The sequence below is a fragment of the Stenella coeruleoalba genome (genome assembly GCF_951394435.1).
Source record: "Stenella coeruleoalba genome assembly, chromosome: 21".
In the NCBI taxonomy this organism is placed as follows: domain Eukaryota; kingdom Metazoa; phylum Chordata; class Mammalia; order Artiodactyla; family Delphinidae; genus Stenella; species Stenella coeruleoalba.
Window position 1 is genome coordinate 31,073,057 of NC_137167.1, and position 13,051 is coordinate 31,086,107.

The 13,051-nt window shown below is 39.8% G+C and overlaps 1 protein-coding gene across 5 annotated transcripts in view; it reads right to left on the reverse strand.

The window, feature by feature from the left end:
* VEGFC (vascular endothelial growth factor C) overlaps nt 1–13,051 on the reverse strand; it is a 79,755-nt gene that overhangs the window by 25,621 nt on the left and 41,083 nt on the right. For 4 of the 5 annotated variants that reach the window (XM_079909293.1, XM_079909296.1, XM_079909297.1 and 1 more), the window contains 2 exons: nt 5,611–5,824; nt 3,990–4,180 (listed from right to left, as the gene is read on the reverse strand). In XM_079909293.1, the coding sequence (XP_079765419.1) occupies nt 3,990–4,180; nt 5,611–5,824 (405 nt within the window). Of the gene's footprint in view, nt 1–3,989; nt 4,181–5,610; nt 5,825–6,216; nt 6,310–13,051 lie in introns of those variants that run through there. The other variant, XM_079909294.1, reaches the window with a different exon arrangement.

A 13,051-nucleotide genomic window follows, 5' to 3' on the forward strand; every position in this document is an offset into this window, starting at 1 on the left:
ATACAGTGCTACAATTAAAATAAAAACCCCAATTCAGGAGTTTTAGAAATACTGAATGAAACTTGTGGACATGATCAGTACATTAAGTTGGAAAAAAATGGTATGTTTAACAGATGCATTAACTTCTGATAACTGGTATTGGTATAGAGTTCTTTTCCCACATCTGGATAAAACCTGATTTCCAACAACCATGCTTGCCAAATATTACTTAGCTAAAGATTCAGAACAAATCGCATTCCACTTGTTAAATACATATGAATGTAATAAAGTAATCCTTCAGACTGCTGGTGTTCTGTTTAATTAATGGAAGAACTATCCCTGTCGGCAGTGCAAAATAATACTTCTAAGTTTCATTCCAGAGTTGTACATTTTACTTAGGTTTAAGTGAATCTTGCAGTAAAAGACAATTTTAGGAAACACTTGAACTCCAATATGATCTGGCATGCTTTTGCTAGTCTATATGCTCATATGATTTCTTTATAAGATAACACAAACATAGAACAGCTACTTCTAAGACAGCAACACAGAATTTTAAATAATGTGGTTCATGTACGTCAGAATGAGGAAAGGAGGTTTAGGGCCCAGACTGAGCTGCTCCTTCAGTTGCTACTAATGAACACATACAGTTTCTCCAGTTCTAACTCCAAGATGTCCAAGGAAAGCCCATAGATTTAGCAGTTATCTTTTCATTCCTATCTTCAGTGACACTATTCAACAACAATACCAACATTTAAATAACTTTTTGTCCATATGTTTGGCTCAAAAACAGATGACTTTCTTCTGCTTCTACTTTGGCCATCAAATAATTTACGTTCTGCAAAATCCACTTTCTACTTTTTGGTGATGTGTCTTAAACGTACAATTTCTCATGAGAAAATACACTTAAAGCATATGTTTAGGGAAGAGGTCAAGAAGACATCCGATCTGGGTAACTTTTCAAAGTCACTTAGGTATTAGTTGGGAAGGACTTCGGAGTGGTTGTTATGGATTAGCTCACTCTGGAATGCTCAGTGCATGTGGTTTTACTTTTCAACTCACGGCTGGCTTCCTCACACACGCTGATAACCTGTCCTTCATGGAACCCCATAAAATTTTTCTATGAAGTTTCTACTAAAAACTTGGGTTTTACATTACTTAAGGTACATTGTTATGTGGTTCTAACTGGTGACTTGCTGCCAAAAGATGTGTCTGGAATTTCTGGAACAAAACACTTTTCTTTCCCCTTCAGAAAATGTCGGTAAGAAACTTCCTTTTATGTTTGAAAGCAATCTTCACATGCTCCCATTTATACTTTATGGAAAATATAAAAAAACAGATAAACTCAGGAAAGAGTGTTACCTGAGTGCAAGCTTTTACAAGCTGCAAAATCAGTAAAAAGGTCAAAGGCAAATGAAAACAGTGCCATCAGGAATTTCGTGTCTTGTTCTCCTTGGTTTGTAAACCTCCTTGATAAACACTACTTAGTAGGTGCTTCACCACATTTGCTTAATTGAATTTAAATTCAAATGATCGCTTTTACCTTAAAAAATAAATCTGAGTGGGAGAAGGGCATGATATTACAAAATCAAAGGGAGAAATGGGCGGGATATCAACGACTGAATATTGGCTTTCCCTGGGTATTAGCTTCCGATCTCTCTCCTGAGACAAGAATTCTCTCAGCAGTAGCAACCACGTAACGGCTTCAAACCACATTCATCAACACGAGGTTTCCTCCCAAATCTATAGCTGGAGATCCAATCACTGCTGTAGAATTCTAGAACTATATGCCCAGTCTTCCTCTGGCATCTCCACCTAAATACCACTCAGATGCTTCAAAACCAGCCCATTCGAAACTCTGCCTTTGACTCCAAATCTGTTCCCTTTTATTTAAGTATTTAATTAGCGCCCAGCGTTCACTACGTGCCAACTACCGCGCTATTATGGCCCATGGTAATAACCAAACACAGCCTTTGCTTTCACGGGGTTTAGAGCCTGGGGAATAAAATAATCTGACAGACAGATAAGGTAATGATGCTCTATTGTATGGGTAATAAAGGGTGCTATCGGAGCACAGGACAGGATGCTGTGAAAGCGACGTTTATGTCTAGGCCTAAGGATGTGTAGAAATCAGCTTGATAAGTGGGGACGTGGTGGTGATGTGTAAGGAGGTGTTTCAAACCCAGGATGCAGTATTGGAATGACTTTGAGGTAAGAGATTTTGACATAATTTAAAGAGTAAAGGAATTGGGGTATTTGTGGAAAGCAGTTTTTGCGGGAAAGAGCAGAGACGATTGAAGCTGCAGATTTAAGTAGCAGCCAGATCATGGAGGGCCCAGGAAACCATGTTAAAGGATTTACACTAAAGAAGACACCTGAAGAGGAGCGTCATTCAAAACATTTCACAACTTAGAAGGTTGGTATCAACCGATCGGAAGAGATGCTAGCCTGAGCAGTCCAATCAGAGAAGGCCAGCTTATCAATACCCTCGCGGTACGCTGGCTCCGTCGCAACGGGCAGTGTTACAGGAGAGTTTTGAGCAGCATCTGATTTCTCATTTAGAAGAGAAAAAACTCACTGCTTATAATGTGGCAAAGGGATTGGAGGGAAGTAGGGAGGAGGTATGACCTCAGTTAGTGGGCTGGTCCATGCGTCATGCCCCAGGTGATTGACGCATGCAGCCCAGATCAGAGTGGAGTCAGCAGAATGAAGACACAGACAGGTTCTAGAGACGTTTGGAAGGTAGAGTTAACAGGAATTATTGACCGGGCTTCTGGTGAAAGCAAGAATAATCAGACCGACCAACTAAAAGAACGGCATCATCTACTAAGAGAACGCTGGAAAAAGAAAAAGATTCATTGACTTTTTTGTTTATTTGTGAGGGTGGGTGGAGGTGGGAGACAGGCCGTAACTCCAGCGTGACACAGGCTGACTCTGACCCGTCTGGGGAAAGCTGAGTCACGAGGCTGAGTTGGTTGTGCGGAAACCACGAGAGAGGTCTGAGCTGGAGATAAAGATTTGGGAGTAATCACCAGGAAGGGCAGAAAGAGAAGGTGAGAAAAGAGGGTGTGTAGAGTCAGAGGCGGGTGTCCAGAGCGGAACTCGGAAGACTAAGTACTTCCTTCCCAACTGACTTCAAACTTTTAACTCCAAAATTCTGCACATCTTTAAAAACTTGAAATGCTAAAATGAAAACTACTCCGTTGTTACACATTGTAAAGCCACTGCTATGCAGATCAGAATTTATAAGAATTGTGATTATCGCAAGTATCAAGTCTATCGAAAAAATCCAAACAAAATGTGAAAACATAAACCAACAAGAAACCAGACAGACTTCAAAAATGGCATAGGCAAATCCCGATTTTTTTTTTCATATGAGCAGGTAATTGGGAGGAAGCAGGTAAAATGAATCATAGCAACATCATAAATGTATTATAAAAGTAATCCTAAATTCTGTGAAGCATGGAGGTGAAAGAAGATTAAATACAGCTCAAATACCATAATAATAAACAGTATTGTCTAGGACACATGTCATACTGCTGAACTGAATTATTTTAAAATATACACAATTAAAGGTATTCAAAAAAATTTATTTTAATTCCAAAATCCCTCATGTTTATTTTCTCTAACTTTGAAAAAGATAGCGTTTTCTTTTCAAGAGACTCAGAAGGCCGCCATGCCTTTGATAGAGTTTGGCTTGAATATAAAAACAGCATCATGTTTTTAAATCTTAATATCTTTTTAAAATGAATATTACTTTCTGCAGAATACGCTACCGGCATAAGCATTTCTATTTGACCTTTAAAACGTGGCTTGGATGCCACTCTGCAAAGAGAGTTCACGAAGCATCAATTACTCTTTCGGTGATGGTCTACCATGGAAAGCACCAACTACTGGGACGTTAACTTCGTTCCCCAGAGACAAGACAAGCAAGTGTGAGCGGGACTAAGGCCCTCTGAAGGCCGCAGGGATGAAGGCGCCCGGGTGCAGGGCTCACGCAGAGCCCGGCCTACCGCCTTGCTGAGGTAGCTGGTGCTGGTGTTCGTGCACCGCTGGCCCTCGCTGTTGCAGCAGCCGCCGCATCTGTAGACGGACACGCACGGAGGCTTGAAGAAGGTGTTTGTCGCTGCTCCGAACTCCTTCCCCACATCCACGCACACTTCCCGCGGCACGCACTGGGTCTTCCTCCACTCAGTATCGATACCTGTCGGGTCACAGGGAAGGCCGTGAGTCGCACGGAAGCCGCCAAGGAGGAGACACCCACAGCAGCTGGAAGCCACTCACATTTGATTTCAGAGTGAAGAGTTAAGTACAATGCATAACTTTAGAGCAAGAGTTGATGGGATCCTATATCGCCCTGTGAACTGGAATAGGATATAATCTTTAACAGAGCAGCTAAAGGTATTCTCTAAAAGAAAAAACAGCTAACATCCAGACGCTTTCTCCAAATGAGAATAGAATATTGATTCTACGGCCCTTATGTTTGGTTTTCTTTACTTAAGAAAACGAACATTTAACATACAGATGTTTATAAAACCCACAGAGATTCGTGCTCATTTACTATCATACGTAGCAATTTTGACGTCTCAGAGCAAACATAAATGTGTTTAATTTTTCTTTTTTAAACTGAGATGTAAATGAGAGGACGGCTTTGGTTTTGGGTTCAATTCAAAACTCATTTTCAGGCAGGCGATCTGGCAACCTCGGTAGTGTCCTGGTGATAGGTACTTGAAGTGAGAGGGTATTTTCCAGCAACTGGGACATGCATCCTGTACTTAAGCTTTTTCAGGAAAGTCAAAATCTAGTCCTTTCATGCTCTCTCTTGGAATTCTGTTCCCAATGAGTCAGTGCTTTACCTATAACACTGCTGACTCTTTAAAGACTGCATTAAAAATGATGTACTTCTTAAATGTTCTAGTTTCTTTTCCCCCTATTTCCCCTCAAATAAAGTTTTGGGGAAAAAAAAGATATAAACTACTGCTATTCAACCATAAAACCATTTTGCTTGTTTGCTTTTGTTCTCAAAATAATTTGCAATCTCAAACCTTTACAGCAGTTAACATCCAACAACAGGAAGGAGTTAACGTTTTAAAAGTGTCCACCTCTTCATGCTGTGGCATTTTGAGCAACACCATAATTTTTTGTGGCTGTAGCTTTACCAAAGTCCTGCTCTCAAGCAAGTTCCCGAAGCAACACAGAAGCAAGTAGCAGTTGATAAGGTGATTTTGGATGATTTAGAAATTAAACGTTTCTATATCCAAAGCTAAAGAAAATTTATGCGCAATTATTTTTATGATGCAGAATGTTTAAGTGATTAAACTGGTATAGTGTGTAAAATTGATCTGTATGTTTTAAAATTTTTTCCGATGGGACATCACCTCAATTAAAAAAAAAATTACAGTGTGTTGTAAAGACACCTCCCTGTCTTTATTTTTCAAGAAATCATCTTAACCACTCACAGTGAAATCATAAAATTCTGTAGTTTGAAAATAATTCTTTATTTTGTTGTTTTATTTACTTTCGGCCCTAAAGGTATTCAGTGGTATCACAAATGCTGAAATTAAAGGACCAGAGTGACAGCTTTCCCTGGGTTGACATGTGAAGCTTACTATATATTTTCTTTCCCATACTTACTTTTTAAGATCTCTGCGTTGTAGTGTGCTGCGGCAAACTTTAGAGTCCCTTCTGTTCTCGCATTGGCGTTGGCCTGCTCTTTACTGTGTTGCCAGCCACCTTTCCTTAACTGACACTTGTACATTTTCCAGGATTCAGGGTAGAGCAGAGTCATGAGCTCGTCTACACTGGACGCCGACCGCAGCTGCTCCTCCAGCTCTCTGCCTGCATAAGCCTGTCAAAGTGGCGTGCAAGATCGGTTACCTGTCAGAGTAGGCATGTGGGACAGATGCACCAGAAAACCTTTAGCCTTGCTTTATATCTGTCTATCTATCTACCTATATAAATAAATAAATATATATATATACACACATAATATATGCATTAGAAAACCTTTAGGCTTGTTATATATGTATAAATATATATGTATATATAGTTATATATGCTAAATTTCTATTAAAATATTAATTTTCCCCAAATTAACTATTCTTGGTACAATTACATTCATCTTTTAATTTGAATCAATACAATTAAAATGAAATTAAATACCACAATTAAAATGTAAAATACATACTTAGTTTTTTGTTTGTTTGTTTTTTGTTTTTTTGCGGTACGCGGGCCTCTCACCGTTGTGGCCTCTCCCGTCGCGGAGCACAGGCTCCGGACGCGCAGGCTCAGCGGCCATGGCTCACGGGCCCAGCCGCTCTGCGGCATGTGGGATCTTCCTGGACCGGGACACGCACCCATGTCCCCTGCATCGGCAGACGGACTCCCAACCACTGCGCCACCAGGGAAGCCCCCTACTTGTCTTTTGATGGACAAAGTATGCATTTGGGGGACTTCATAGCTAGAAACAGAATTGACAGTTCAGGAGGTATGTATTTATAAATACGGCCAAACCATTTTCCAAAGTGATTGCACCAACTGACAATTTATACTTCCGAGGGCTGTTCCCTGGCTCCATGCCCTTGCCCACAACTAGCAGTTTTTAAACTTTAGTCACTCTCCTAAGTATGGGATACTAACTCATTGTGGTTTTAATGAGTAATGCCTGGAGGACTGATGACATTGAACACTTTCATTTTATTTGGACACGGGGTTACCCTCTCTTAAGATGTGCCAATTAAAAGGTTTTGATCCATTTCTGTTGGCTGTTTTATTTGTTGTTGATTTATAAGAGTAAGATGTATTCTGGATACAGGTTCTTTGTCAAATATGTGTATTGCAAACATCTTCCACTACGAAACTTGTAATTTTACTCTCTCAATGATATTTTTTGATGAAGTAAAATTCTTAATATTAATGATGTTTGAACTTTTCTTTACGGTCAGTGCTTTTGGTGTATTAAAAAAAAATCTTTACCGCAAAGTCATGAAAATATTATCTTATGTTGTCTTCTAGAATCTTTATTATTTTACTTTTCAAACGTGGACCTACGATTAACTTAGACTTGATGTTTTAGTATAGTGTGAGGTTGAGGTCCTGATTCTCTTTTTTCCCACATCTAATTTTAATGAAAAGCCCACACTTTTGCCATAGCAGTGCACTCGTTCCTTTGCTGTGAATCATGTGACTATTTACATTGGGTCTGCTTTGGAACTTTCGTTCCACTGGTCCTTTTTCTTTTTTTAAAATTTATTTATTTATTATTTATTTATTTGTTTTTGGCTGCGTTGGGTCTTCGTTGCTGCGCGCGGGCTTTCTCTAGTTGCAGCGAGCGGGGGCTACTCTTCATTGCGGTGCGCGGGCTTCTCATTGCAGTGGCTTCTCTTTGTTGCAGAGCATGGGCTCTAGAGCGCAGGCTCAGTAGTTGTGGCATACAGGCTTAGCTGCTGCACGGCATGTGGGATCTTCCCGGACCAGGGCTCGAACCCGTGTCCCCTGCATTGGTTTACATTAGGCACTCAAGGATAGCAATAGCTTAGTAATAGTAGTAGTGGTGGTAATAGCAGTAAACATGTGGGCAATAATTATATTAAGGGATATTCATTAAACTCCATAAAAGGTTCAGTTCTTAAAGCATACTTTAACATTAATTCCTATTCACTTAAAACCTGTGTTCCTTGTGAAATCTTGTTTTCTCCCACCACGTCTACACAGTACTTAAAATCACATAATGCATACACAGAGATACGTTTCTAACAAAATATCTAACTGAATTCTGATTTTTCTAGGACAGATCATGTTTTGGAGAACCACACATACCTCATATAGAATAACACTAAGAACATGTGTTTGGGGCACAGATATACCTGCGTTTGAATCTCACCTTCACTTACTATGAGTGTGACCTTTGAGGCTCATTTTCCCCTGTGAAATGTGACGACTGCTGTAAAAATGAGCTACTTTGAAATAAAGTATGTAAATAGCCCAGTGCTTATTTATAGTAGGTTTTTCATAAGTGTAGAAAATGCTGATATTAATAATACCCCAAGCCTCTGGTTTCCCATTTATAAATGTAGATATTAAAATGTATTGTGCAAAGCTTCTGTGTATGTAAATAAGACAGTATTTGGAAAGGTAAAGCTCATAGGAAGAAGGCTGGTACACTAAGCAGTCACTTGTCCCTAATAAGATGTTTAAAATAAATACCAAAGGGAAAATTTTATGCTTTTGCAACTTTTTACTGAATGACTACTCTGTGCCAAAGACTGTTCTAGGCATGCTAGTTATAACCAAGATTTCATTGAGTTTACCTGCTAGAAATGATATATAATTTTTTGAGGGCTGAGAATATTAATTATAAGATCCTAAAACTGGTTTTTTTCCAAAGAATTTGCTAATTTTAAGGCATACCTGTTTTGTATATTGCAATTACGTCCAGATTAAATTTTTTGTTCCTTATGTGCTTCTATGTCTAAAAGGTTCCAGATTATTTACCAAAGTGTCGGCGGGGGTGGGGGGAATTTGTTGCTATGAAACAATGTTGAGTAAAGCAAAGTTGACTTATTTAACCAGAAGTACTGTGTCTGAAAACACAAAAATTTCATTTTGCATTTTTACTAACCTTTGAGCTCTTAAATTTCTCTTTATAATTAAAACCCATTCGAGGATTTTTTTTCAAAATAGCAAAAGCATAAATTCTAAGCATGCTTTTATTTATAAATTCATTTACTCAACTACTTATTTTTCTTTGGTACTGATTTTGGACCACAGTTGCACTCTGGCTCTGAAAGGGGCGTGCGTGTGTGTGAGTGTGTGTGTGAGTCTGTGTGACAGTGTGTGTGTGTAGTGGGGTATGCTGAGCAAACACACTCAGTAGGTAACCGAGCTAGAAGAATGATGAGAGCCTGCTGCCACGTGGAGTTCAGCGTTCCGGATCTGGAATGTTTTCTGGGGGCAGGACCTCTCAGTTTTGGGGGAACCACAGCCATTCCCTTATCAAGCCAGGTACTCCTAGATCCCCAGCTGCTTACTTCAGAAACAACTCCGCTCAACCCTGATGCAGTTCTCAGTAGTCTTCCTTAGGGTGTTAGCCAGTGTCAGAATAAGTCTTCCTTTAACAGTGCTCACCACCAGTTCATTTATCCCATGCTGGTTTATTCCCATGCTAATTTCAAACCATCTCCACTTACTTCCATTCCCTCACTCCTGCATTCAGCGGACAAACCTACCTCACACTTCGTAAAGGAAACAGATATTAAAGAGCAACTCAGACACAAAGCGAGTAAAATGTTTCTCCTCATCCTGTCCAAAGCTAGCAACCCGGGCTTCCCTGGTGGCGCAGTGGTTGAGAGTCCGCCTGCCGATGCAGGGGACACGGGTTCGTGCCCCGGTATGGGAAGATCCCACATGCCGCGGAGCGGCTGGGCCCGTGAGCCATGGCCGCTGAGCCTGCGCGTCCGGAGCCTGTACTCCGCAACGGGAGAGGCCACAACAGTGAGAGGCCCGCATACCGCAAAAAAAACCAAACCAAACCAAACCAAACCAAAAAGCTAGCAACCCTACAGGTGCTTGGAACCATCCTGTTCTAGCAACACTACTCCTCTTGTTCAGCCTTTCTCTCGCTCTTTCTCTACTGTACTGTTCCTATTAGCATAGGAAACTGTGGTTCTCCCAGATTTTAAAAAATAAACACAAACAAAAGCATCAACAAGCAGAAGAAAACCCTGTGTAAGCCCACATCCCTACTGAGCTATTGTCATTGTTCTGTTCTCCTTCACAGCTTCCATTCTGGAATGTTCTGTCTGTATCTGTGCTTTTCCTACCTCCTAATCACTTGTCAAGGCTCCCACAATTAACCCACTGGAACTGGCTTCCCACAGCTTCTGTGCGAACCCTCTGTACCCCACCATACTTCACACCTCCGTCCTGCGGATCACCTGCTCTTATTCCAAAATCATGAGTTCTGTTTCTCCCTGAGTCACACTTTTCTGCTATTCCTTCTCCTTTAGTGGCTGTTATTATCAATAACCTTTGCTGACTTCTCTGATACATAATCCTGAATGTTTGCGTTCTCAGGGCTCAGAAATAGTTCCCTTACATCCTCCTTACACTCCTTTCTGAGTATCGTCATCCATTCCCAACCCTGAAAAAATGATTAGGTTTCTTAAGGTCTCATTCTTAACACATCTAAAACGGAATTGATGAATTTCCTCTCCAAATGCATTTCCTCCCGGGTTTTTCCCAGTTCATTAAAACTTACTAACCTATTGCTCATTCAAGAGTCTGGGAATTAACACTTACCTCTCTTTCCCTTACTCCTAAATATAATGTATCAGCCAGTACTAATAATCTTACCTCTAAAATATAGCAATTTTTCTCCATGTCCTTTGCTGACCTCCTAGTTTCCGCCACCAATATCTCTCGCCTGATTTATTGCATTACCTTTGTAACTGATCTTCTCAGCTGCCCTGTTTACCCCTCCAATGGACTCTCCACCCACAAATCACAAGAATCCTTGAAAAACACTCATTGATGGAATGATGCCACTCATCCAGGTTTCGGTGGCTTAGACATCAGATAAAATCCAGTCTAAGGCCCTGAGCATCTGACTCCCATCAATGCTCCAATCTCATCTCATACCATTCCCACCCTCAGTCATAGAACATTGGTATCTCCAAAATGCCAAGCTTTTTTCAAATTTAAAACCTCAGAAAAATCTGTTCCATTCCTAAAATTGTATGTCGAGGCACTACACACGGGTGGTGCTTTCTCTTCGTTGAGGCTTCAACTGTAAGGTCACATAATTACTGCAGCTTTCCATCCACTGTCAACCTAATTGACATAAACTATTTCAGCACCTTTTTGTTTCCTCCATATTATTTCAGACATTGCAAACACTAGCTTATTTACTCTTATTTACTCCCTTGCATGCCTATCTTATTGCCTACTGTCTACTACCTTTGTAGGCTGGCATATGGAATTTAGTCAAAGAATAAATGAAAGAGTAGGATAGGTTAAAATCAGTTTCCTGTCATTTTTCATGACACGGAAGAACTCTATAAATAATGCTTTCCTAAACCCAAAGAGAAACGTTAGAAAAATATTTAAATGTAATTTAACTCAAATCTTATTAAAATGGCCCCAAAGTAATTATTGATAATGATGTATTTTTTTTCTTAAGATGACACAGGTATCATTTAGGAAAGAGTTTCCTGTTTAAACTGAATCAAGGAATAAGAAAATAAACACAATTTTCTTTTTAAAAATAATATTGAAAAATAGTACAAGATTTTTATTTTAACTATTTCAACATTTAATATTTAAACTCTTTGACAAGGTTAAGTCAATGGTAGATAGTAAACACAGGAAATTCACAACACTTTAATCTGAATATTTTTCTCTATCTTATTTTCACACTCAAAAATCAAGTGTGGATAGGAAAAAATTTTTAAATCCAGGAATACAAGAAAGACAGAAAGAAGGAAAAAAGGAAAGTCTGATCCACACAGACTTCATAAAAAGTCACAAAACAAGTGTTTATCCATGAAAAGATAGATAAATAAATATTGGATTAAGGAAGTCCCTATTCATATTATATTTTAAGTGGAAGTTTTTTAAGCACTTAATTGCATTTTCCCCCTTGAGGTAATGCAAAGTGAATTAAAGCACATGGCCTCAGAAATACATTCTGAAGTCAGTAGTTTGGGGCATGAACAGGAAACACAGAATTATGTTGTAACTGAAACATTACACTTTTAGCTCCTTTTTGCCTCTCATCATAAAGGTTATCAAAAGCATTGCAGAGCTCTATAAGGCTGCCATTCATTTTATTCCTCAAACTCAGGGATCTAAAGTCCAGGACCCTGGAGAATGATCTTCCTTTCACCACCTCTGTATCTCTACTACACAGAGCCTTACTGGACTGTCACGTACCCTGTCTGGCCCTAACCTCTTATTGGCTAGAAAAAGTAATAGAAGTTTACAACTATCCCCATTTCATCAGAATAGAAGTCCTGCCACCCAGAAAACAAAGGTGAAAGGGACATAAGGACAGAGGTGCTTGCCAAAGACCCAAAGCAAAAGGGTACCAAACGAAAAACCAAAATCAACAACCACAAAGTCCACAGAAAATTTAGGGGTAAGGACCATGAGTTCAGTATCAGTGAGAATTAAATATTTAATTTATATAGCCTTCCCCTTGCGATGGTAAAATATCATTAGACATAACATTTCTAATGTGTCGATTCTTGTATCAGTCAATGAGCATAAGCAGTCATGGGTCATGACAAATGTATGATGAAGTAACATCAAAACCTGTCATCTAGTTGGTTTCAGTTTTTCCGATAGAGCTGATGCTTCTACACACATTTTTTAAAGTTTACTAACGATATTTATTGGCATCAGAGCTAAAACCAAGTCGGTCATGAATGAAAAATTTATCTTTCAACTTCCAGTTAAATTTGGCAAATTCAAAGCAATCGTACAGCTCTGCTTTCCTCCCCAGAGCTTCACCCTAAAGTAGGGGTAATGTATTATGAGCACAGAGGTAAAAAGAACAGGATAGGAGAGCATGGTAGATGAAAGATACTGATGTTTATTTTAAGATAAATACATAGAAGGGTTATCAGAGGAGACAGAGCTGAAAACCATGTGCCTGGAGCTGGGAAGAAGCAAGTCATTTTATGCCTCAGATCCACAAATGTATTTACTCATAGGTACTTGGCTAAACGGAGGTGAAGAAACAGGTGAACACGGGGAGACTGGCGGAAGTTAATGTAAAGCCCAAACTGAGCCCTCAGATACTCCATTTATCCCCTCCACCCAGTCAAGGAGATAAGTCTCTGAAATCCTAGCTGATCCTAGAGGCTCATTCCAGGGAGAAACTGAAAGAGACAGCTCCAGACCCAGGGTCACTAGGAGAGGGAAAAGCAGGACAAGACTCACTGAAAAGAAGAGAGAACTAAGGAAAAGCCTACGCAGAAAACAGTACCTTTTCAAGCTCCTTACTTTGCTTGGTCCCCATCCTGGCTGGCAGCCGGACTCACACAACCTCAGTAGCCGTCCACCACTGTGCACA